The sequence below is a fragment of the Rana temporaria genome, chromosome 2 (genome assembly GCF_905171775.1).
Source record: "Rana temporaria chromosome 2, aRanTem1.1, whole genome shotgun sequence".
In the NCBI taxonomy this organism is placed as follows: domain Eukaryota; kingdom Metazoa; phylum Chordata; class Amphibia; order Anura; family Ranidae; genus Rana; species Rana temporaria.
Window position 1 is genome coordinate 110,548,946 of NC_053490.1, and position 27,157 is coordinate 110,576,102.

General features: G+C 50.3%; 1 protein-coding gene across 1 annotated transcript in view; it reads right to left on the reverse strand.

The window, feature by feature from the left end:
- Positions 1-27,157, reverse strand: part of LOC120929371 (gametocyte-specific factor 1-like) — a 132,643-nt gene that overhangs the window by 71,741 nt on the left and 33,745 nt on the right. Inside the window, exon 5 of the mRNA XM_040340757.1 lies at positions 9,440-9,566. Coding sequence (XP_040196691.1) covers positions 9,440-9,566 — 127 coding nt within the window. The remainder of the gene's footprint in view (positions 1-9,439; positions 9,567-27,157) is intronic.

The following is a 27,157-nucleotide window of genomic DNA, read 5'->3' on the forward strand; positions in this document are numbered from 1 at the left end:
CCATTGACTGTAAAGCAGGGTGGAAGATCGGACCCTGCGACAGAAGATCTTCTCTAAGGGGTAGACGCCAGGGGACGTCTGCGGCCAGACGCACCAGGAGCGGCGCGGCCAATCTGGGACAATCAGAATTGTTGGAATCCCCTCGGCTTCCACTCTGCGCAGCAGGCAAGGAAGAAGCTGCAGAGGAGGGAAGGCATAGATTAGGCAATAGTGACCCCAAGGAGCCACCAATGCGTCTGACGCGTCCGCCCACGGGTCTCTTGACCTGGCCACGAACCGTGGCACCTTCCGATTGAGACGGGACGCAAGGAGGTCCACGTCCGGAGTGCCCCACGTTTGGCACAGACTCAGAAACACCTCCGGGTGTAGAGACCACTCTCCTTGGTCCAGTGTCGTGCGACTTAGGAAGTCGGCTTGCCAATTCTGTACTCCGGGATGTACACGGCCGATAGAGCCAGAACGGACCTTTCGGCCCACCGAAGGATGTGCGCGACCTGCGTCGCCGCAGCTGAGCTCCTTGTGCCTCCCTGATGATTGACGTACGCCACGGCCGTGGCGTTGGACTGGATTCTGACCGGTCGGCACGGTAGAAAAGACTTCCCGGTCCGAAGCACAGGAGACGTCAGCCACCACACCAGGGAGGACTTGACCAGATGGCTCAACTGAATCTGGAAATCCAAAGATGACGGGAGCTTGTCCCAATGTCACAGAATTTCCTTCTGTAGCTCCCTGGTGTGGAATTAAGCATATGGGACCGCCTCGAAAGAGGCCACCATCAGACCCAGAACTATCATGCAGAATCGAAGAGACGACCACTTCTGGGTCGACAACTGCTGCACAGCAGATCGCAGGGTCTTCAGTTTCTGTCGGGAGAAAAACCCTTGCTTCCGCAGAATCCAGGACCAGCCCCAGGTATTCCAGTCTCTGGGACGGAACCAACACTGACTTCTGGATATTCAGAAGCCAGCCAAACTCTTGGAGAGTCTGACACGTGATAGACACGTCCTCTTCTAACTCTGAGCCTGAGGAAGCTCTCAGGAGAAGTTCGTCCAGATATCCCACGATAGCGATCCCTTGCTGCCTCAGCAAGGCCAGTATCGGGGCGAGCACCTTGGTGAAAACCCATGGTGCCGATGCCAGGCCGAACGGGAGGGCCACAAATTGAAAGTGGTCCTCCCCGACCGCAAAGCGCAGAAATCTCTGGTGCTTTGAGCATATTGGAACATGCAGGTACGCGTCCATGATATCCAAGGACGCCATGAAGTCCCCCTGATGGAGTGCCGCTATCACCGAGCGAATCGACTCCATCCTGAACTTTTGTACCTTGACAAAAACAATTGAGGGCCTTGAGGTCCAGGATTGGACGGACCCCTTCCTTCTTGGGGACCACAAACAGATTGGAGTAAAACCCCTGAAACCGTTCCAACGAGAGAACTGGCACAATCACTCCCCTGACCAGAAGATCCTGGACAGCCCCCGCCAGAGCCAGCCGGTGTTCCGGAGGAAGCTGGAGGTTGGAAGGAAAGAATCTGTTTGGTGGACGAGAGAAACTATCTTGTACCCCGAGGAAACTACTTCGCAAACCCAACGGTTGTAAAGAACAGACCTCCACCGAGTCGCGAAGCCAGCCCCCCACCCGAGACACGGGCGGGGGCAGACCTTCATGCGGAAGCAGGTTTGTCCGCAGGCTTGTTGGGTACCAGGCGCGCCTCTGCCCCGCAGCGGGGACCATTGCGCCTTGCGGATTTTTTCCTGCCGTGCTGGGCGCACGAAAAAAACGCTTGGGGGTAATAAAGGAAGGTCCTTGCTTACGGCGAGGCTCCTTGCCCTTCCCAGACTGAGGAAGCAGCGTGCTCTTACCACCCGTGGCATCCTTAATGATGTCATCCAGGGATGACCCAAAAAGCCGCTCACCCTTAAAGGGCAAATCCACCAAGGCCTTCTTTGAGGATTGGTCCGCAGACCAGCATTTTAGCCACACTAGGCGGCGCAATACCACCGCATAGGCGGAAGCCCTGGAAAGCAAGGGGAGCGTATCCAGGACCGACTCACAGACGAACATCAGACCCTGAACCAATTGTTCAGCCAGGTCCTTACAGGTCTCGGAAGCATCCCGTTTCTCCAGCTCCTGCAGCAGGAGCTTTGCCCTTTCGGTCAGAGTCTGTGACACCAGAGTCCCAGCCAAAACCGGCCTCACAGCCGAACCCACTACAGTGAAGAGGGAGCGGGCCACAGCCTCCACTCTCCTATCAGCAGGGTCCTTAAAGGCAGGAGCCCCTTCCACGGGCAACGTGGTGTCTTTGCTCAATCTGGACACGGGAGGGTCCACAGACGGAGGAGAGACCCACTTTTTAAAAAAGTCCTCCTCAAAGGGATGACGGGTCGTAAAGTACTTTGATACAGCAAAAACTTTCTGTGGCGTATCCCATTCCTTGTACAATAAGTTTTCCGATTAAGGAACACAGGAAAACACTTGTGGTGCGCAGCGGTTTGCGGAACCCAAAAGGGACTGGCACATCAGGTGTCTCCGCCAAAACCTAAAGTTTTTGAGTCTCACGCACCGCAGAAATAAGAGCTCCAACAAATTCCTTGTCAGCAACTGACCCTGAAGCAGAGTCAGCCTCACTGTCCGTGTGGGTTAAGCCGGCATCCTCTGACACTACAGAACCAGAAGAAATAGCAGGGCATGATTCCGTGTCAGAGGCATCCCCAGAAGCAGGCTCAGGGAGGGGGCGCTTTTTACCCCCCTTCTGGGCACTAGCTGCTTCAAACCTGGTGAGAAAAGCCTCCAGGACAGCAGACATTGCCTCAACAGATGTGGCAGGGGGAGGGGCATCAAGGGTTAACTCAGGCATTGCTGGGGAAGTAGTACCTGGCTCAGGCTCCATAATGCCCCACCGCTGTGTCACCCAAACTGCAAGGCAGAAACACCCACCGGTCACCTCCTGGCTGATAACAGAGGTAGAGGCCCCCAGGGAACTCACCACCCCACCAGGTGCAGCGCGAGCTGAGACAAGTCTAAGGTGTGCCGAGAAGCCGGCTGCGCTGCGTCTGTCATCTCAGGAAGATTTGCGGTCTTTTTGCCGCGCTAAAACGGCCGCACGAGGCCAAACGAAATCCAATATGGCCGCTGAATGTAAAAAAAACACCATAGGACCACAGGAAAATGTCCGCCGACCCATATAAAGCGCGACCACGGCAAAATGTCGGCGTTGCGCATTTAAAAACACCCAGAGTGACACAGCACACAGTGCAGCACAGACTAACACAGCGCAGCACACAAAAGACCAGCAAGTGAACACACACCCAGCCCCCGGTATACACACAGGCCCTGGTGTAATAAAGAGACCCCAAAAAGCCCCCCCCCCACACAGCCGCTACCCAAATGGGAAAAGAGGGAGAGGAATTAAGGGAGAGAGGAAAGCAGGGCAAACCCTCAGTCGACATCTCAGGGGAAAATTCCAGCCATACCACCTTACCTGAGCAAGGGGCCACTACTTACCCGTCCTGCGACCACCAACTGGGGGTATCCCAGATAGAACCAACGTCCGCTAAACGGCATGGCTGTCGGCCAGACACACTGTGACAAAGCCATAAAGACCGGTCATATGTGTGCCCTAGAACAAGATGTTCCCCGGCCGCCCCTGGAGCAAAGGGGCCTGTCGTGGACGACCCAGAACTGAGCTGAGGGCCAGCACATGCTCGATGGCCGAACATGGGGGGACTACAAGAGTCAAGACCCAGCCTGTCACCCAGTCGGCAGTTGATAGAAGAATCTCAGGATCCAAAAAATGCAGGAACAAAAATAAAAAGCGAAAAAAATCTCCAGAGTACAGGACTCCAGAGTGCCTGTCCTCTCCTGACGTTAGGCAGAGAAAAACTGAGGCTGTTAGAACAGGGTGTGGGTTATACCCGGGGAACCACGCCCCCTGGGAGGAGCTGCACTGAAGGAAAGTTGTTAACACTTTAAGTGCTGTGTTTCTGCCTAAACCTCTCCTGGAGAAGCGTATATAACCCTAAGGTCAAAGGCTGCTGTGTCCGTCCATGAACGGAAGAGAAATGGCGCCATGGTGGAGAAACGCTGCATTTAAACAGGAAAAGCCTATCTTGGGCTAAAAAGAGTAAAAAAAAATATCCTCACAGAAAAGTACGCCCAGCACAGAAAACGCAGGCCAGACGCACCACAGTACCCTCAGTAAGGTCCCCCCGACAGCGGCAATGTTAGCAAAAGCAGCAGAGGAAAAAGGAGCAGGGAAGGGAGGATAGGAGGACCCCTGAACCCCAGGAATGCACAGCCGTACCAAGCCACCTAAGCGGGAGGAACTGTACTTACCCATCCAAGTGAGGACTCGCTGACGCATTCCTGACAGGCCTACAACCGCAATGGAGGTAGCGGTCGGCCCAGTGCACTGTGAGTGACAACACCACAGCTCAGTCATATGTGGACCTCGGAGCGGAAAGCTCACCGGCCACCCCAGGAGTCATGGGGTATGTCGTGGCAGACCCAGCCTCTTTGCAAAGGTGTGCTCACGCTCTCTGGCCGGATTGAGTAGACTACAAGGATCTATATAACCTAGCCTGTCTTTCAGCCGACAGTTGATAGAAGATTCTTCAAGAAAAAATAAAAACAAAATAAAACTTCTCAGGGGGCTGGGCTTAAAGGGAGCCATACGTCCTCCTTTGCTAGGCAGAACGAAACTGAGGCTGCATACTGCAGGGAGGACGGTTATGTCTGGAGGGACCACCCCCTGGGCGGGGCTGTTCAACTCTGTTAAAATGAGATGTATTTAATTATCCAACATGTTTCTGCCTAGTCCTCTCCTGTGAACAGGAACATAACCCACTTGTCAAGATTTAAGGAGCTGTGTCGATAACAGAAAAAGGATAACCATGCACATAAGCAAAAAGGGAATATCTAGGATAGGCTCAAACAGAGAAGTCTGTAAAACAGGCAACACCAAATTAAAATTCCCAGGAAGACAAAAGGGGGTGTACAGGCCGAATGCACAATGGCTTTTTCCTAAGAATGAAAACAAATAGGTCTTTAAAAAGTAACATCCGAAGCCGAAATCTGCCCCTTAATACTAAAGTACAGCCAAAGCCTTTTTTGCCTGTACTTTTCTCGTGGGTCACAAGAGTACACTTTTGTTCTGAGACCCAGAGTGTGCTGATAGCGGCCTACTATAAACTGATGAACTGCTCCAGGCTTTGGAAGGATCCTGACAATATTGTTGGGATCCGCCCAACTGCTGAAAGCCAGCTGCACCCAGCCTGATGTTTCACTGAACACTGGGGGAGCAGAGGGCAGTGACGACATTCGCTGCTCCTCACTCACAGCAGAAAACTGAGCAAACCAGACATATCGCTTAGTAGTCGGGTTGAACCAGTCGAGATTTGAATTGTCTATGGCTGGCTTAAGAGTGTGCTCCTGAATGCAGCCATCCAAGGATGGCCCAAACAAATGCTCACCCTCAAAGGCAATCTCTCAAGTTGCTATTTGCAGAGAAACTCCAACTGCCACCTGAACCATGGGATTTTCCTCATATGGACAGACATGGTGCCCAACCTCAAGGGCTGCTGTATTGAGTCCCCCAAAGCGTCAGAAATTCAAGCCTTTGGAAAATCTTTCAGGACTGACAAACACCCACCACAGTCATCATTGGCTGTAGAGCTGCTCCCATCAGGAAGAAGGAGGCTTTGAAGAGTGCTTCTAACTCCTTACCCATAGCACCCTTAACCTCTTGCTTACTGGGCACATAAACCCCCTTCGTGCCCAGGCGAAATTTCAGCTTCCAGCACTGCGTCGCTTTAACTGACAATTGCGCAGTCGTGCGACGTGGCTCCCAAACAAAATTGACGCCCTTTTTCCCCCACAAATAGAGCTTTATTTTGGTGGTATTTGATCACCTCTGCGGTTTTTATTTTTTGCGCTATAAACAAAAATAGAGCGACAATTTAAAAAAAAAATATATATATTTTTTTACTTGTTGCTATAATATCCCAATTTTTTTTTAAAAAAACTATTTTTTTCTCAGTTAAGGCCGATACGTATTTTTGTAAAAAAAAAAAAAAAAAAAAAATCGCAATAAGCGACTGGTTTGCGCAAAAGTTATAGCGCCTATAAAATGGGGAACAAAATGATTTATTATTTTTTTTTTACTAGTAATGGCGGCGATCTGCGATTTTTATTGGGACTGCGATATTGCGGCGGACGTATCGGACACTTGACACAAATTTGGGACCATTCAGTGCTATAAAAATGCACTAATTACTGTATAAATGTGACTGGCAGGGAAGGGGTTAACACTAGGGGGTGAGGAAGGGGTTAAATGTGTAGCCTGGGTGTGTTCTGTGTGGGGGGAGGGAGGTGACTGGGGGAGGTGACCGATGCTGTGTCCCTATGTACAAGGGACACAGATCGGTCTCTCCTCTGACAGCACATGGAGCTCTGTGTTTACACACAGAGCTCCACGTCCCTGCTGTGTTACCGACGATTGCGTGTAGCCGGCGGACATCGCGGCCGCCAGGTACACGCATCGGCTCTTTAGCGATGCGCCGGGACAGTGTTTACCCGCTGCGCGCCCCCCAGAGGCGCGCGCGGGTAATGCACTTTAAATGACGTCCATAGACGTCCACCTGGCACTTCAGGTCTGCGCTGCAGACGTCTTTTGTCAATAGCGCGGATCTGTAGTTGGTAAGGACCTCAAGGAACCTAATCCACCAGAATCAGGTCCTTATTAAAGTAGTAGTAAGTAGTAATTTCATGTAGAATTCCTCCTCCATAGGGTGAGCCCAGTAGGCATACATTACTTCCTGTACATGGTGATGCGCAAGGAAAAAAATGTGATTCTTACAAGGCCAACAAATCCCAAATGTTTTTTTCTCTGCATGGCAACATTGTAGTCTCTTCCTGGAGCTGGCTCGGATGTGAAAAAAATAAAATAAAAAATAGTCCTTAGAGTGCATGTTACACCCACTAGATTATTCAGAATGGGAGCGAGATCAGACTCAAACTGTCCTAGATGTTTGAGAGATCATGAGGATCCAATATACCTGCTATAGCGCTGCCCCAAGCAACACTTGTTGTGGACAGGGGTACTACTATTAATAGTCTTCCAGGTTTACATACCGACAGACCCGAAGCCATGCATACTGGGGATTGTGGACGACATCGCCATAGATGACAATCCTAAACAGGCCATAGCTAGAGCGTTGTTTCAGGCTCGCAAGCCAATCCTTAAGACACTGGAAGGCGGTCGACCCTCCAACATTGAAAAAATGGATCGGTCAGATGGGGGGACACTATACGGTTAGAAAAATATACCTTCCAACATAGGGGACGTCCTGGGAAGTTGGATAAACTGTGGTCACCCTGGCTTGATACCCTGGGTGTCTCTCCCGTAGATCTTGTAATGGATAGACTGCTAATCTAACCACTTGACCACCGGGCCTATTCTGGCACTTCTCTCCTTCATGTGAAAATCACAATTTTTTTGCTAGAAAATTAATCAGAACCCCCAAACATTATATATTTTTTTTTTAGCAGACATCCTAGGGAATAAAATGGCAGTCATTGCAATACTTTTTGTCACACCGTATTTGCGCAGCGGTCTTACAAGCGCACTTTTTTTGGATAAAAATCACTTTTTTGAATTAAAAAATAAGACAATAAATTTTGCCCAATTTTTTTATATATTGTGAAAGATAATGTTACGCCGAGTAAAAGGATACCCAACATGTCACGCTTAAAAATTGCGCCCGCTCGTGGCATGGCGTCAAACTTTTACCCTTAAAAATCTCGATAGGCGACGTTTAAAAAATTCTACAGGTTGCATTTTTTGAGTTGCAGAGTAGGTCTAGGGCTAGAATTATTGCTCTCGCTCTAACGATCGCGGCGATACCTCACTTGTGTGGTTTGAATACCGTTTTCATATGCGGGCGCTACTCGCGTATGCGTTCGCTTCTGCGCGCGAGCTCGTCGGGATGGGCCGCTTTAAAAAAAAATTTTTTGTTTTCTTATTTATTTTTATTTCGTTTTATAATTTTTTACACTGAAATAATAAAAAAAAAAATTGATAACTTTTATTCCTATTACAAGGAATGTAAACATCCCTTGTAATAGAAAAAAGCATGACAGGTCCTCTTAAATATGAGATCTGGGGTCAAAAAGACCTCAGATCTCATATTTAGACTTAAATGCAAAAAAAATAAAAAAAAAATAAAAGTCATTTTTTCAAATGACAAAAAAAAATAAATGTTTCTTTAAGAGGCTGGGCGGGACTGACGTTTTGACGTCACTTCCGCCCAGCAGAGCTATGAGGACGGGTGAAGGAGATTTCTCCTTCAGTCCCGTCCCCGCTCAGCTGCCGGACACATCCGATCACCTCCGCCGCTACCGACGGCTCCGGTAAGCGGCGGAGGGCGCGGGAGAGCGGCGGGAGCCCCTCTCCCGCCACCGATAATGGCGATCTCGCGGCGAATCCGCCACTATCGTGTACACCACCGCCCCCTGAAAAGATGAATATCTCGGTTGTGGCAGCAGCTGCTGCCGTTATCGAGATATTCAACTTTAAAAACAGGACATCTTTTTGACATGGGGCGGTGGTCAAGTGGCTAATTGCTTTTGTTGTTAGGATGACAGTGGGCACCTGAGAAAAAACCTTTGTATAGTAAGATACAGAATTTCAAGTTATACTGTGTACAGGTGTTGTATAGGACTTAAGTTACCCATATCAAACACAGATGAGTAGTGAACGGCGTTTGTGATGACCGCGCCAAATGTATTCGCAAAGTGGAATTTATGACAGGTGCCAATGTTTCTCTGTGTGATGTAGTCTTATTTTGTTTTCTAATAAACTTTGATATATATTATATAAAAAAAAAAAAAAAAAGTCCCGATAAGGAAATTAGTTTGCCCAGTTGGTTCACTGTGGAGGATTGCACACTTTTCACTGTAATAAGTTTATTTAAGATGGATCAAGGCTTTTGTGGTTATTGATCATTTAGGTATTTTGCACTTATATGAGCACGTTGTAGCAAAACTGACTATTCATTTATGTACTAGGTTTTGTAATTGCTTGTGTTCTAACCGCTGATTACTCCATCATTCATTGGTTTTAACAAAATGTCAGCACGTTGCAATTTTTTTCTTATATTTTGTGAATGTTTTTGTCAAAACTGAGCACAGCTACTTAGTTTTGACTTACCACTACATTGGTGAGCGTAATCACTTTTTCCTTATTAAATATTCAGAACAATTCCAACTACAAAAGGAAATATAGGTTGGAGGGTGAAGGAAGCCGCTCAGACTAGGTGGATTAAAGCATAGATGTGAAAGTAATTTGCCAATTTCACCCATCTAACTAATGGCTCTTAGTTTTAATTACATTTTTATTTAGTACTCCAAATTTGAGAAATTGCATTAGGTAAGCTCTCATACCAATATCCTGTTCGATGCAACTTTGGTCATCACATCGGGAAATGTGGTAACTTAGCTCTCCTCGAGGTACCATGTGGCGGGCATTAAACGGGCAAGTGACAAACTGAGAGGCAAGATCATGATGATTCTGTAAAGGGGGGGGGGGGGGGAGAGAGAGAGAGAAGTTTTTGTTATTAAAAATGTAGCACTCTTGATTCCATCATACAAAAATTAAGTAGTATTCATTAAGGACTACACTCCCTAACATGCATTGTACTGTACTGTAGCTATTGCCTGCCTAGCTTTAAGAAATTTACTGTTGATGCAAGGATGCTGCACCCTGTTGCCCTCCCTGGAAGCATGGCCTCAGCTGCGCTCCATAGAACCATATAAAAAAAGATAAGGTGCCCCTTTAACCCTTTCACCGATGCAGACATCGGGATTGTGTGCAAATCTGACAGGCAGACTCCTGCCTGTCAGATGAGAGCGTTTGAGCAGTGGCGCTTCCTGTCCCATCGCTCACACCCAACGGCAGCGGCACTACCCCTCTGCTTGCACGCTCCCGCCATGCTTAAAAAGGTAAAAAAATAATTAAAAAACCCTGCAGAAGCGAACGCATACCTAGGTCGTGTCTGCATAGGTAAACGATGTTCAAACCACACAGGATGGGTTCAAAGTAATTTTCTAGCAAAAAATGTTTTGGATTTTTACATGTAGGAGAGGAATGCCAGAAGTGGCCCGGTATGGAAGCGGTTAAATTAAAAACAAACAGACACGGTACATTTATAGAATGCCAGGATTGCGAGCCGTCACATTTGCTTGTGGCCTCAACTAAACTGTCAAACCATCAAATGGTTGGTATGATAACTAATCACAAACTTAGGTTTTCCCGATCCTGTAGAATAACCACAAGTTGCGCACTTAGATACTTACCCGCTGATTGGCCCCACTTTTTCCGAGATGGACAGGTTTTTCCGCCTATCCTCATTGTCAAGTTTTCCCTCCCCTATGACACCAATTGTTGGGCACCCAAGATTTACTCCGGATCTCAGACCTGATTCTCTTATCACAAGGCCCTTAAGAGGCTTGAAGCTGGGTTCACACTATACTACACGACAGTAGCACGACTTTCATCCTACTTTGCTCTGCGACATCAGTCCTACATTGGTCCTACATCCATCCGACTTTCATTAACAGGATACTACTTTGATCCGACTTTGTGATAGTCTGACTTGTTCTTTGACCAATCAAAACAATCCCAGTGTGAGATAATTGTTTTTTTTATTGCTGTTGTAATCGGATGGTAAGGACAAGGATTCTACTTTGATCCTACTTCAATGATATTCAATGGGCCGAAGTAGGATCAAAGTCAGACCAAAGTAGTACAGGGAGCATTTTCAAAGTCGGACCGACTTGTGTCGGACCAGTTAAGACGGCTCTCATAGGGAAACATTGATTTTCACACGTCACACGACATGAGCTCCCAATGTCGGAGCGTTTGCCAGACAAGTGTGAATCCGGCCTTAAAGTGGAGTTCCACCCATAAATATAATATTACAGCAGTAGTTTTAAAAAAAATTCATTAGTCCTTTACGAAAAAATAGGATTTTTTGTACTCACCGTAAAATCCTTTTCTCTGAAGTCCATGGACGGACACAGCTCCTTAAATCTTGACAAGTGGGTTATGTTCCCTGTTTACAGGAGAGGACTAGGCAGAAACATGTTAAATAGTTAAATACATGTTACATTAACAGAGTTGAACAGCCCCGCCCAGGGGGCGGTCCCTCCAGACATAACCCTCCTCACTGCAGCTTGCAGCCTCAGTTCGTAACAAGCAGTACAAACCTAAAAAGGAGGGGTGGGAGCTGTGTCCGTCCATGGACTTCAGAGAAAAGGATTTTACGGTGAGTACAAAAAATCCTATTTTCTCTTATCGTCCATGGACGGACACAGCTCCTTAAATCTTGACAAGTGGGACGTCCCCAAGCAGTGTCAAAAAACGAGGGGTGGGAAATATATCAGTAAAAACAATTTTAACTTCACCCCAAAACAAGCAGAGCTCCTCAACGGAGGAGGTGCAACTTTAAACAGCCGCCGGCAAAAACTAGCGGCTGAAAAAAACATCATAAGATGCACTCACAGCAACCATGTAAATTCTGGAAAAAGCGTGAACGGACGACCAAATCGCCGCCTCGCACACCTGTGAGACCGACGCATGATGTCGAAAAAACCCCCCAGGAAGCACCAATTGCCCTGGTCGAAAGTGCCGTGACCGGAAAGGGGGGCCCGCCCCTTAGAAGCATAGGCCTGTATGACGGCCTGCCTGATCCACCGAGAAATGGTGGTCGACGAGACCGCCAGGCCCTTTTGTGGACCAGACACCGACACAAAAGAGAGTCAGAAGCTCCGAAATGGAGCCGTAGTAGGCTGGTATACCCGCAAAGCGCGTACCACGCCTAAAGTATGAAAGGCCGAAACCTCCTTCGGAAGAAGGGAAGGTCGCGGGCGCACCATCACCTAACCCTTATGGGGGATCAAGCATGGCGGCTTGCAAGACAAGACCGCCAACTCAGAAACCCCTCTAACAGAGGTAAAGGCCACTAAAGGGGCCACCTTCTGAGATAGTGTCAAGAGAAAATCTCTCTGATGTTTCCAAAAGGAAGGTTCCTGAAGAACCGAGAGCACCAGAGTCAAAACTCATGGGGGAAGAGATGGGCCAAGAGGGGAAAGTATATGACAAACCCCTTGCACACAAAAAAAGGGGACCCACCAGGGAACGGGCCGCAAAAAGGCCACTAAACGAACACAGCCAAGGCTGAAATCTGCCCCCAAACGGTGCTTTAAGCAATTTTTAGATCCAATCCAAGCTTTAAAAACAGCAGGACCCTTGACACCGAGAGTACGCCCGTGGACGTCACTCCATCCCTTCGCACCAAGAGAGGTGCGACGGTAGATCCTCCGGAAGAAGACTACGGTGCCCTGTTGAGATGACCGAGTCAGACAGACCCTGGTCACCTAAAGTCTGGCTTCCAATAACCATGTTGAGCAAGTCAGTGACTGTACAACAGGAGGAAGTATGGGACCTTGAGACAGGAACCTCCTGCCCTGGCAATCGCCAGGGTGCCTCCGCTACCAGGCGCCTGATATCAGCGTACCAAGGACACCGAGGTCAATCTGGAGCGATTAGAATCATCGGGATCTCCCCAGCATCCACTCTGTGGAGCGGCCGAGGAAGCAACTACCATGGAGGAATGGCAAAAAATCACTGATACAGACAACACAGGGCCACCAGCGCGACTGACGCGTCTGTACAAGATCACTAGACCTGGCCACTAACTTTGACACCCTTGCGGCGAAGACAAGCTGCCAGGAGATCCATGCCATGTGAGGCTCACCTCCTGCAAGGGAGCCGAAACAACCCAAGCACAAAGACCAATCACCCTGGTCCAGCATCTGGCGACTCCAGTAGTCCGCCTGCCGGCATACCTGATGGTAGACTGAAGCCAAGGCCGTGGCGTTGTCTGGCTGAAACCAGATCGGTCGACCACAAGGAGAAGCATAGCCTGATCGCCTAAAATAGTAGGACAATGAACAGTAGACAGCACCTGGTATTCCCAGGCGGTCTCTCACCAGGCACTAGCCAGGCCTGACCCTGGGTAGCTACCGAGACCAGACACATTCAAGGAGGTGTGGTCATAGGTCCACGCAAGTCCAGCGACTCAGGGCCGACTGGACCCCCCAGTTTTGTGAACCTCCAGGTTCACAACCCGTGAGCTGGCATCCGTCGTAAACACCGACCACTGGAAGAACACCGAACAACTTCCCGGACCGAAGAGTCGGGAATCTCTGTCACCAACTCAGAGAGACTCTGACTAGGTGGCGCACAGGAATCTAATGATTTCAGAGACAAGAGATTTTTTACCACCTGGACAGTAGTTCCCCTGGAAAACCAGGGTGTGGAACTGGGCATACAGTACCACCTTGAAGGAGGCTACCCACAGACCCCGAACCAGCAGGCGCCCGGAGAGAAGACCGATTGCGTGATGCCAATACCTTCACCGCAGACTGAAGAGTCTGCAATTTCTCCAGGGGGAAGAAGGACCTTTGCCACTGAGGAGTCTGGATCAACACTAGATACTCCAACGCTAAGTCGGAACCTAGCATGCCCATGATTTGAACCCTGGGTCGCACACATGGAGGGCAGGCTTGCTGCCACCGAGCTACACTTTCTGGCCTAAACGTTTAACATCCACCCGAATCTTCGGAGGGTCTGAATGGGAATAACCCATCCACTAGGTCGGAGACAGAAGCTGCTCTCAGAAGAAAGTCGTCCAAGTAGCCAATGAGGCAAAGCCTCGCTGTCCCAACAAAATTCAAATAAGTGCGAGCTCCTAGCTGAAAACCCATGGTGCCGACGCCAGATCAAAAGGGAGGGCCACAGGCTGACAGAGACCCTTCTCTCATCACGAAGCACAGAAAAAAACACTGACATGTGCAAAACGGGACATGAATGTATGCATCCCTGATGTCCGAGGACGTCAGGACATCCCCCGGATGAAGCGCAGCTACCACCGAACAAATGGATTCCATGCAGAACTACCCGACGTTCAAAGGTATTTAGGGCCTGAGGCCCATAGAAAACCCCAAAACTCTCGTCCTGCAGGAAAGGTAAAATTACCTCGCAGCTTAGCAAATCCCACACTGCCCAAGGCAGACCGACGGGCCGAGAGAGGAAGACACAAGGACAGAACTTTGTTCTGTGGATAGGAGGAAACCCTATCTAGTACTCCGAAGAGACCACCTCGCAGACCCACTAGTCGGAGAGCAGGGAGGTTTCACTGAATTGTGAACCTGCAAGCCGCCCCTCCCACCTAGAGCCTAGGTTCAGAGACAGGGAGGGAAGGCTATATACATTGGCAGGATTTGGGTGAGGCGTGATCGGCTTATGCACCCAGGGACAGAATAGTCCCCCAGCTGGGCCTTTGACGGCCTGGGAGGTTTGCCCCTAAATAATACACACACATGGTGTGTATGTATATTATGTAGGTGTATGCACACATGTCTTTGGAGGAAACCGGAGTACCCGGAGGAAACCCACGCAGACACAGGGAGCGACAATGCAAGCTCCAGGAAGATTGGCGTCAGTGTGCGGATTCTAACCAATGACTCTTTTGCTGCCAAGTAATGGAGTTAAGCACTACACCACCGTGTGCATAAAACCATTCTGAAACAGACGCCCTGGATAACAAGGGCGCAGCATTCAATGAAGCATCACAGACCTATATGAGGCCCTGGACCAGCTGGTCCGCTAGGCTAATAACCTCAGGAGAGAGTCGGTGCTCCTCCACTGTCTGGTGCAAAATGCTCACTCTGCGAGTTGTATACAGCACTAGGGGTCAGAACTACTCCAGGATGGCCGCCGAGCGTTCAGAACGCGGCCACAGGAAAATGGCCGGCACAATGTAAGCTGCGCCATAGCGGGGCTACGACAAAATGGGCGCCAATGGGAGTTTTCAATGCAATTGAAAAACCTCCCAAAAAATGGTGCCAGCGTCGACTGAGACCCCAGTGTAGTGGGCACAAGCCAGACCCCAGCATGGTAAACATGGAATGGGTCAGTACTTCGGATCTTCTATCAGTCAGATCCATAGAAGTGGGGGTTCCCGCCCGGCGGTGAGGGACTACAAAAGCCCTCAGTGGCTTTTCTCATTCCGCATCTCAGAAATTATCAAAGAAGGGCACAGAAGGAAAAAACCTACACAGCGGTCTGATTTGTGTGATCCAAAAAAGACCGAGCCCTCGGCGGAAACCCAGCTGCACTATGCAGCTTAGGAGAGTCCCTTGCAGCAGTAAAAAGCGCACCCATAAATGCCTTATTCTGCCTTTTTTTTTTTAACTAGGTACCTGGTCCATGGCTCCATAACAGAGCATTCCCCAGGGGATAACGGGGGAAGGGGGCACTCTTTTACCGCCTGCCCGCAGTCCACCCCCACCCTGGCACAAACTGTGTCCAGGACTAACAATAAAAACTCTGTGGGAATCCCAGGTGCTAACACCTGCTGCCACCACCAGCATGTGGGGAAGGACCCAGATACTGACTCCAATATTTACATAGTGTGTATTATAATATGCACACCTGTCCATAGAAATAGACAAAAGCTCCTAGAGCCCTATTCAGGGCCTCTCACCCACTTGCTGCGCTGACCAGGGGTAACCAGGGGACTCCCTCAGGAGGAGACTGCCCAGAGCTGCCTGTGAGGAAAAGAACCGTGAGGTAACTTTTGCAGGGACCTGTGTTTAAACAGGAAAAGCCTCCTAGGGCTGTTTTATTTAAGGACAAGTCACAGATACAGCATAAAAAGCAAAACCATTACAGGTGTCACCAATCAGTCAGCGTCTGCTGAATTATAATCATAAACATCTGTGCTCATCACAGGGCTTTTTACCTCACAGGAAAGCCCAATACAAAAAAGAAAAAACACAGGCCAGATAACACAGTCCCCTCAGGAAGGCCCCCTCCCCCCTGACAGCAGCAATGTTAGCAATGCAGCAAGGGAAAGGAGCAGGGAAGGTAGAAGGGACCCCCAAACCCCAGGAATGCCCAGCTGTACCAACCCACCGAAGCAGGAGGGACTGTACTTACCCGTCCAAGCGAGGACTCGCTGACGCATTCCTGACAGAACTACAACCGAAATGGAGGTAGCTGTCGGCCCGGTCCACTGTGAGTGAGACAACACCACAGCCCAGTCATATGTGGACCTCGGAGCAAAGCTCACCGGCCACCTCAGGAGTCATGGGGTATGGCGTGGCAGACCAAGCCTCTTTGCAAAGGTGTGCCCACGCTCGCTGGTCGGACTGAGTAGACTACAAGGATCTATATTATCCAGCCTGTCTCTCAGCCAACAGTTGAAAGAAGATTCTTCAAGAAAAAGTAAAGTAAAATAAAATTTCTCCTCAGGGCGCTGGGCCCAAAGGGAGCCATACGTCCTTCTCCTTTGCTAGGCAGAACGAAACTGAGGCTGCAAGCTGCAGTGAGGAGGGTTATGTCTGGAGGGACCGCCCCCTGGGCGGGGCTGTTCAACTCTGTTAATGTAACATGTATTTAACTATTTAACATGTTTCTGCCTAGTCCTCTCCTGTAAACAGGGAACATAACCCACTTGTCAAGATTTAAGGAGCTGTGTCCGTCCATGGACGATAAGAGAAATTTTTTTTTTTTAGATGCCTTCAAAGTGTTGTTGCTAGGCAGAATAGTTAATCTTCCCACTCCCTGCACCTAGGTGCTTAATGCTTCCTAACCTACACCGCAGACTCCTGGGAATGTAGTGGGTGTAACTTTCCAGGAGTCTGTGCACTCCCCAGTCTCAAAGAATCATGTGACTTGGACAGCACAGGTGCTGAAACCTGATCTGACACTGCTTGTGCAGCACTGAGCATGTGCGAGATCTGCAAGGCTGAAATCCAGGAAGTCATACAGTCTGGCTTCATGATGCCCACACTTAAGATGGCCCCAGTCAATTTCTATTTTATAAAGTGTCTAAATGCTGTAACAACCTAACAAAACAGACCTTAGTTTACAGACTAACTTTACTAGAATACATTAAGCTTGTGTATTACAGGGGTATTTATATTTAAAAAGTGAAATTGTGGCCGGAACTCCGCTTTAAGGGCCTCATTTTTTATATCCAATGGGCTGGACGTCTACTAAAATCATGTTAATTGGACAAGTATCTCCTGCTCTGGATCATTGGCGAGCAATTTAGCTTTCGCATTTTCTTGGCTCCTTGCCTAAAACCTGCACTTTTCCCTTGGCAGCTCCACTCATTCGAGGAGCTCTGCTTGGGCGAGGGTCCCAATCACCGGTACCTCTATACATCTAACAAATCCCTGCTGGATTACAAACCCCATGCCACTGCAGACCTGCCTTTCCTAGTAAAGTGGGAAAGGGACTTACAAGTTACCTTCACAGAACCCCAAAAGGAGCGCATACTTTTCTTTGCACAGAAGTCCTCCTTTTGTAGCAAGTATCATGAAACCTCCTACACAATAACCATACGTTGGTATAGCACCCCGTTGGCTTTGGCCAAAATATTCCCCAATCTGATCGTTGTTGGCGTTGTGAGCTACATCCACGCACAATTCTACATATTTTTAAGGAATGCTTCAAACCTTCTGGCAACTAGTACTTCGACTCCTTCACAAATTTACAGACATCTCTTTATGACGACCTAGCTGCAGTCCTACTTAACCTTACTCCCTTATCGAAGTAGTGATACCACAAATTCCTTCTCAACACTGAGTCAGTGAAAACAATTGGCCACTACAGTGGTCTAATAGCTCGTAAGGGCGAATGATATTGAACAGATTGAGGACCTGACTGCTGCTCTTCGGGATAAATCAGAGAAACACAAGACCTCCATGCCCGAGACTCATGTTGGCTTACCTGTTCTGATGTTCTACTCCCTTGAAAGGGACTCTTCCCCACCCTCCCCTTTTTTTTTACCTCGCTCACATCCTTCTCCACTTCCTTTATTCCCCTCTTCCCTTTACCTTTGTTTTCCTTTCTCTGCTGTTATGTTCAGACCTTAGTTGGACACCTCACAATGGACTTCCCCTTATAAACTGGCAACTGCTTCCAGAAGTTTAGGTGACTGCTACCTAAAAGAAAATTGTTGCGTTCACACAACCCATATGGGGAGGCCCCTAAACCTTTGTGCACTTGTGGCATAGCTGAATTTGCTACCTGTTAACCACTTCCAGACCTTAGGTGTTTTTCAGATTTGGTGTTTGCAAGACTAAAACAGTTTTTTCTGCTAGAAAATTACTTAAAACCCCCAAACATTATATATATATATTTTTTCTAACACCCTAGAGAATAAAATAGTGGTCATTCCAATACTTTTTGTCACACCGTATTTGCGCAGCGGTCTTACAAGCGCACTTTTTTTGGAAAAAATTCACTTTTTTGAATTAAAAAATAAGACAATAAATTTGGCCCAATTTTTTTATATATTGTGAAAGATAATGTTACGCCGAGTAAAATGATGCCCAACATGTCACGCTTAAAAATTGCGCCCGCTCGTGGCATGGCGTCAAACTTTTACCCTTAAAAATCTCGATAGGCGGGCGTGGCCTGGACATGGCCGAGTGAAGACACGTTTCCTAGGAGCTCCTGGCCTGATCCCCCAATTCTAGGCAAAAATCACCTTTTATACCGGCATGTACTCTGCCAGAAAATACAAAACAAGGGCGACTTCCCGGGGGACCCCAGCTGGCAAGAATTCAGGGAAAATACAGAAGTACTTCAAGCTCATTCAAGAGCTTTCCCCCGGAGGCGATCTACCGACGCCAAGAGGCACTCCACGTGCGGCAGGAGAGGAGGCCCAAGCACCGGACCCTGAGGGATCTCCGTCCCAACTACCACTGACCCGGACCTTATCCCCGGAGAACCCGATAGCGGCGATGTCGGCCCCGCAACTACTGGCGATGGGAGACCTGGACCCGGACATTAGATCATTTCTACAGGCTCTTCCCACCAGGGGCGACATCGAAACCCTGATCCTCCGCCTGGAGGAAACACACAGGCGGGACATCCAGGAGGTGAGGGGAGAGGTGTCCGGCCTAGCAGACCGAGTGACAACAGGGGAGGAATCGGTCTCCTCTTTGGAAGCACGGGTAACGGCCCTAGAACATTCCCGGGACCAGCACCGTGACGCGGCCATCTCCCTCCAACTACATCTGGAAGATGTCGAGGACCGGAGCCGCCGTAACAACCTGCGGCTACGGGGAGTGCCGGAATCCCCAGACCGAGAGGACGTAGAGGAAAAGGTCACGGGCATCTTCCGGAGAGTCCTGGGCGAACCTGACGTGGCCATTGAGCTCGACAGAGCGCATAGAGCACTGGGCCCCAAGTCGACAGATCCCGACAGACCACGGGACATCGTGTGCCGAGTACACCGCTATCTCATGAGGGAGGCGATCTTACGCAGCGCATGGGACCAGGAGGAATTGGAGGTAGAGGGTTCACGCGTCAAGATCATGCCAGACCTCTCCAGGGCCACACTTCGGCGCAGGGCGCTGCTGCGACCACTCCTGGAGCTAGCCCGCCAGACGGACCACACCTACAGATGGGGCTATCCTTTCGCCGTTACCTTTCGCAAGGACTCCAAGGCATTCACACTCCAGACGACGGCAGACCTCCCAGCTCTATTCCGGTTTATGGAAGCAGAACCCATCACAGTTCCCGACTGGCTCCAGCTCCTTCCCCGACAATTTGGCCGGCCTGGCGCAGCACCCTATCGGGATCCTCTACAGCCACGTCAACAGCGAGGCAGACGAAGACGCCGGTCGGTTGGGGGAGAAGCGCCACGTGAGTAGGCCCTGGGCCGTGTATCCCTGACCCCCGCCATGCCATTCCAGTCCCTTGCTCAAGTTACCCCCCCCCGCGTAGCGGTGCCCCCATCTCCCTGCAGCTGTAGCCCCGGTGCTGCTGACGCTTCTCCACCGTGCCTCCGGGCTCCGCACCGGCTGACCCCCCCGCTCCCTCGCAACATCACTCTTGCGCTGGTTCACACTGGGACTTCCTTACGGGAACGGCGCACAGAGAGGATCCCCCCTCAGACTGCCAGGGTCACCCGCTCCGGAATCACCCCAATTAGAGGCCGGCTCCTTTGTGACAATTGGCCCGCGTACTGCGGACATACGACACGAACCGTTGCGGATCTGTGTGGGCCTACTTGACCCTGGCCAACGTTTTAGACCGGGGAGCCGTTTGGGGGGTCGCCTCACTACACCACAGATCCCGGGACAAAGATCACCCCCTGAGCCCAACAGTTGTTCCCTCCGGATTTGGAGGTCCTCCATGGGACCACTGGCGAGACCCCCCGATGGGGACTCTGGGGGAGGGTGGGTTCCCTGGGGCCTGGTGGGACCGAACCTGGTGACTGACACATGCGGAAGCCCCGGGAACCGCGGAAGCCCCGGGACCACATGCGGGCACAGACTTTTAATGGCGGCACTTTACAGCTCCATGGGTTGATGGGTGGGGGAATGGAGGGGAAGGGCTGCCACCCTTCCTTTTTTGGCACCTGAGATCCCCTGGCGGGCGGGGGGGGGGGATGTATGGCGGAGACCCTGTTTACAGTGACTCTCACACTAGCTAAGCACCCTCTGCCGCAAAGGGTTGTAATTGCCCATGTTATGTTCACGTGTTTGATTGCACTTACTATATTACCTCCAGTGCCGAGAGTGATTTTATGTTATGTTCTGCCGTTTTTGATTCTGATTTTGATTTCCCTTGCCCTTATAATGTGTATTGAGTGCTGCTATGTTATATGCACTTTGATGTTTTCCTAGTTATATTTGCCGGGATTGGGAGGGGAGGGCCGGGAGCTCGCTTCCTGACCCTGCCCAGTCTCTCCCCCACATAGGACTACGCTCGATTACCGGGATTCCCTGGTGAGCGTATTAGCCGTTTGTAGGCTACCTTAATAGACCCCTTTCGGGCTGCACACTCTAGTGCTCGCCCCCTTACATCTGTCTCCTTTCTACTCGAACCCCTTTCCCACCCTACATACCTCTCTCTAACCCCCTCTCAGCCCTCTCCTCCGCCTTCACCGAGCCCTCCCCTCCTCCCCCTGCCCCCGCCCCTACTTCCCGCCCTCAACCCCCCCCCCCCCCCAGCTGCGCAGGCATGGAGGTTCTCAGAGTAGTCTCGATGAATTCCAAAGGCCTCAATACACCAGAAAAGAGACGCATGCTACAACAAGACATGCGCCGCATGAAGGCCGATATAGTGATGCTGCAGGAGACCCACTTTAGAGCCAGCAACCTGCCCCTTTTGAAAACAAGGTACTTCCCGGTTGCATACCACTCACAGTACACTGAGGCTAAATCCAGGGGGGTCTCCATCCTCATTTCTGCTAAAGTCCCGTGGCGGCTGCTCGATGTCCAGACGGACGAAAACGGCCGTTTTTTATTTCTAAAAGGCCTAATAGGGGACAAGAAAGTATCCTTCGCAAATTTATACGCCCCCAACACCCACCAGGATGCCTTCCTTAAAAAACAGCTGGGGAAATTCCAGCGCTTTGCGGAAGGCCACTGGATTGTGGGAGGTGACCTTAATGTACCCTTGATCCCCCAGGAGGACACCTCCTCGGGGAAATCGTCCACAACCCGCGACCAACGCAAAAGCATAGGCACGACCCTTCACTCCCTACAACTGGTAGATGCCTGGCGTCTACTCCATACGGGAGAACGAGACTACACCTTCTTCTCTAAGCAACACCAATCCTACTCACGTATTGATTACTTTCGAATACCTCATCGACAGCTCCACGCGATCCAAAGTGTCACAATAGGATCAATCACCTGGTCGGACCATGCACCGATTGCACTGACCTATACCCTCTCTGACCCTACCCGGGGACCGGAGGTCAATGTGGAGGCTTAATGAAAGTCTTCTGCAGGACGCTGAAGTTATGGGAGAAGTGGTAAGGGAATTAGGCCATTACTTCACGACCAACACCACCCCAGAGAGTACGTGTGGAGTGATATGGGAGGCCCACAAGGTTGTGGTCCGAGGGATACTCATGAAACACGGCGCTCGCCTAAAACGTGAAAGAACAGAACAACTGACCAAGCTCCTCACTAAACTACACGACCTGGAGACAGCCCACAAACAGTCCCCCACTAGACAGCTAGGTATAGACCTCGACACCGTACGTTCACAAGTGAAAGACCTCCTGCATTTCAAAGCCAAATCTGCGCTACAAATATGTAGACAGAAGGCCTATATGTCGGGAGGCAAGTGCGGCAAGATGCTGGCCAACTCTCTAAAATCACAGCGATTAGCAACCTATATACCCTGTATTATGTCCAAGACCGGGGGGAAGCAATCAACGCCCCAAATGATCACCCAGGAATTCAGGAACTTTTATAGCTCTCTGTATAACCTCGACAAGACCCCAACTGACCTTGACACAGTAGCGGACTACCTTTTGTCATCCCTAATGCCTTCCCTACCGGAAGAAGCGAGAGAGAGCCTTGAGGCCCCTATCACTCTGCCCGAATTACAGATGGCTCTGAAGGGCGCCAAACCAGGTAAAGCCCCCGGCCCCGATGGTCTAACCATCGCCTATTATAAGACCCTCGTCCCCTCCTTGGGCCACCACATGGTCAAACTATTCAATGAGATAGGCTCAGGAGGGACGTTCCACACCGCTACATTACAGGCCCAAATCTCGGTGATTCCCAAGGAGGGCAAAGACCCGGCCCACTGTGGGAGTTACCGCCCGATCTCTCTCCTAAACACAGACCTCAAGTTATTCACGAAAATTCTGGCGAACAGGCTGCAGCAGCACCTGCCACACCTGGTCCATTTAGACCAGGTGGGGTTCGTGCCCTCCAGAGAAGCCCGAGACAATACTGCGAAGGTTCTCAACCTACTGCACCTGGCAAATAGTGAGGGAATACCCTGTCTCTTTTTAGGGACAGACGCCGAAAAGGCGTTTGATCGGGTTGATTGGCAGTCAACTCTATCCTACATAGGGGTGGGAGACAAGATGCGGAACTGGGTCACAGCAGTTTACAAAGACCCGACGGCAAGAGTTAGGGCCAACGGGGTGGTCTCCGAGCTATTCACCATCACCAACGGAACGAGGCAGGGATGCCCCCTGTCCCCCCTTTTGTTCGCGCTCTCATTAGAACCCTTCTTATGCCACGTGAGACTGAACCCTGACATCACTGGCATACAAACCAGAAGCACGCAACACAAGGTCGCCGCATATGCGGACGACCTGCTATTCACTCTCTCCAAACCAGATACCTCCCTACCGAACCTGCTGAGAGAATTTGATATCTATGGTCGCCTATCTAACTTGAAGATAAACTTGACCAAGTCAGAGGCCATGGGGGTGGGAATCTCACGGGAACTACTGTCACACCTTAAAGATAACTTCCGTTTTAGCTGGACGGCAGTGGCGCTGAAATACCTGGGAACGTTTATACCCCCCTCCCTCTCCCAGGTGTACAGACTTAACTTCCCCCCCCTACTGAGGGAGGTCCAGAGGCTTCTTCTCCAGTGGACAGGAGACCTCCATTCGTGGGTGGGACGCTGCAACATCCTTAAAATGACGGTGCTCCCCAAATTCCTGTACCTACTACAGGCACTCCCGATCTCTATCCCGGGTAGCTACTTTAAACTAGTGCACTCGGCATTTACTCGGTTTTTGTGGGCGGGAAAAAGGCCTCGCATACAGAGAAACACACTCTCCCTACCGAAGCTCCACGGGGGATTAGCTCTCCCGGATGTAAGGAAGTACTATCACGCAGCACAATTGGTACGCCTCCTAGACTGGTGCCGCCATGGTGGCTCCAAACTCTGGGTCAGGATAGAACAGGAGCAATCTGACATACCACCTAGGGGATCTCCCTGGTGCCTGAAAGATCTGCCCACGCGGTTCGTGAGACACCCATTGATGGGGAACACGGCTAAAATCTGCGCGCGTTTATTCACACAATACTCTCTATCCGGTCAGAACTCCCCCCTCTGCCCCGTTATCGGACACCCCAAATTCGACCCCGGTCTGGGGGACCGTAGATTTCTAGACCTTAGCAAAACGGGCCTTTTCCAGGTATCACATTTCCACACGAACGGGAGGTGGAAAACAGCGACGGAATTAGCAGACCCTGACGGGATGTTCAGACTCGACTTCCTAAGGGCGAACCAACTGAGTCACTTCCTAGGTAGCCTCCCCCCCCTCATGCAGACCCACAGGCCCATCTCACGACTCTAGAGGAACTCTGCACAGAGACTGGTACACTGCCCCATGCACTCTCTTTGATGTACTCCTTGCTGAACACCCCCCCAGACGGCCACCAGATCTCGGCCCTTGTTAAATGGGAAAAAGACCTAAACACTCAATTCTCTCCACTCAAAAGGCAAAACATGCTGCGATTTACGCACAAGTCATCAATATGTTCCAAAACACAGGAGACGAATTATAAGATCCTCATGCGCTGGTATAAAACCCCTGACCTGCTGAACAAAATTTTCCCTGCCTCTGATGCCACTTGCTGGAGATGCAAACAGGACAGAGGTACAATCCTTCATATTTTTTGGTCCTGTCCCCGGATTGGGGGATTCTGGGAGGAGGTACGCCGCATTGTCCAGAAATTTACAGAGAGAACGGTGCCAGATGATCCGGCGTTCTTTTTGCTTCACGCAACGGAATGGCCGGCTGGAGCCTACAAAAAATCGATTGTCCGCCACCTACTGGACGCGGCTAGGGCATGGAAATCCACTGGAAATCCCCCCGCCCGCCAACGACAGCGACATGGCTCAGGAAGGTGGACGAGATAAGCCGCATGGAGGACTTAGTCCTCTCAGGCCAACGACAGGAAGCATACACCAAAACATGGCAACTCTGGAATATGTTCAAATATTCGGAGGAAGGACAGTCCCTCAGAGAGGCAGACTGACTTCAGCCCGTCCATCTAAGACTCACCCAATGATCCCCCGACTCAGTAAAACCCAGTGGATACACTGGGCCCCCTAGGGACACTCTTGGACGTCCCTGCCTGTGCAACCCACCCCCCCACCCCCCAAGTCTCCATTCTTTCCCCAACCTTTTCTCTCTTTCTTTTCCTACCTCTTATATTCTAACTTTCCCACATCTCCTTGAAGAAAACGCGAAAATTAGGAAGGAGGACGGGACCTCTCGGGCCTACAGCCCTATTCCAAACATACACCCTTACGAATGCACCTGCTTGGTGACGAAAAGCAGCCGGAGACCTCTCAGGGCCACCACTCGTGGTCTAGGGGTGAGCCGTACTGACCCGCGAGCTGCGCCTCTTCCGTCATCTCGGAGGGGCATGGTTCCGAGGAGGGAACATTACTGATAAGAGGTTATGCGAGGCCATGATATGATGCTATTTTATTTCTCTGGATGCCTTTTCAATGCCTGTGTGGACTGTGTTACCAATATCGTACTGTCTGTAAATTTTATGGCCCGGGATGGGCAGGTTCCTTTGTTCATAAATAAAAAATTTTGAAAAAAAAAAAAAAAAAATCTCGATAGGCGATGTTTAAAAAATTCTAGAGATTGCATTTTTTGAGCTACAGAGTAGCTCTAGGGCTATAATTATTGCTCTCGCTCAAACGATCGCGGCGATACCTCACTTGTGTGATTTGAACACCGTTTTCATATGCGGGCGCTACTTGCGTATGCGTTCGCTTCTGCGCGCGAGCTCGTCGGGGCGCTTTAAAAAAACATTTTTTTTTGTTTTCTTATTTATTTTTATTTATTTTATTATTTTTTTACACTGAAAAAAAAAAAAAGGATTTTTGTACTCACCGTAAAATCCATTTCTCTGAGTTCATAGACGGACACAGCATCCTTTGACCTTAGGGTTAGGCTTCTTCCTACCAGGAGATTTAGGCAGAATTCTTACAGCACTTAAGGTGTTAAAACTTTCCTTAATGCCGCTCCTCCCAGGGGGCGTGGCTCCCCCAGGCATAACCCCCACTCTGCTCTAGCAGCTTCAGTTCGTAACAAGCAGTACAAACCAAGGAGGGGTGGGTGCTGTGTCCGTCTATGAACTCAGAGAAATGGATTTTACGGTGAGTACAAAAATCCTTTTTTCTCTTTCGTTCATAGACGGACACAGCATCCTTTAACCTTAGGGACGTCCCCAAGCAGTGTCAAAAAAAACGAGGGGTGGGAAAGATAACACAGCAAACAACAGGTTACACCCCAAACAAAACCGGAGTTACTCAACGGAGGAACTCCAACCTTAAACTGCCGCCTGTAACACCCTGCGGCCGAAGGAGGCATCAGAAAATGCACTCACGTCCACCTTATAAAACTTCGAAAAAGTGTGGACCGACGACCAGGTCGCAGCCTTACACACCTGTAACACAGAGGCTTGGTGTCGGAAAGCCCAGGAGGCTCCAATCGCCCTGGTCGAATGCGCCGTGACCCGAAAGGGAGGCGCCCGCCCCTTCAGGGCGTAGGCCTGAAGCACAACCTGTCGGATCCACCTGGAAATGGTGGCCGACGAGACTGCCAGGCCCTTACTGGGACCGGACACAGACACGAACAGCGAGTCCGACTTCCGGAACGGAGCTGTCGCCGACAAGTAAACTCGAAGGGCCCGAACCACATCCAGAGAATGTAAAACGGCTTCCTTCGGCTGAGGACATAATGATGGAACAACAATGTCCTCGTTAATGTGAAAGGCCGAAACGACCTTCGGAAGAAAAGAAGGTCGCGGGCGCAGCACCGCCTTATCCTGATGGATGACCAAGTAGGGGGCCTTGCAAGACAGGGCCGCCAGTTCAGACACTCGTCTGATAGAGGTAATAGCTACCAGAAAGTCCACCTTCTGCGACAGAGTCAGCAAGGGGATCTCCCGAATGTCCTCAAAGGGGGCACGCTGAAGCGCCGAGAGGACCAAGTTCAAGTCCCAAGAAGGTAGCGGAGGGCGCACCGGGGGGGCCACATGCCGGACCCCCTGCACAAACGTGCGAACCAAAAAATGCGCTGCCACAGGACGCTGAAAATAAACAGCCAGAGCAGAAATCTGACTCTTGATCGTGCTCAAGGCAAGAGCCTGGTCCACTCCCCGCTGTAGGAACAGCAGGATCCGGGACACCACGTAAGTACGGGGGTGCCACTTCATCTCCTCACACATAGAGATGTATGCTTTCCATGTACGATGATACATTTTTCGAGAAGT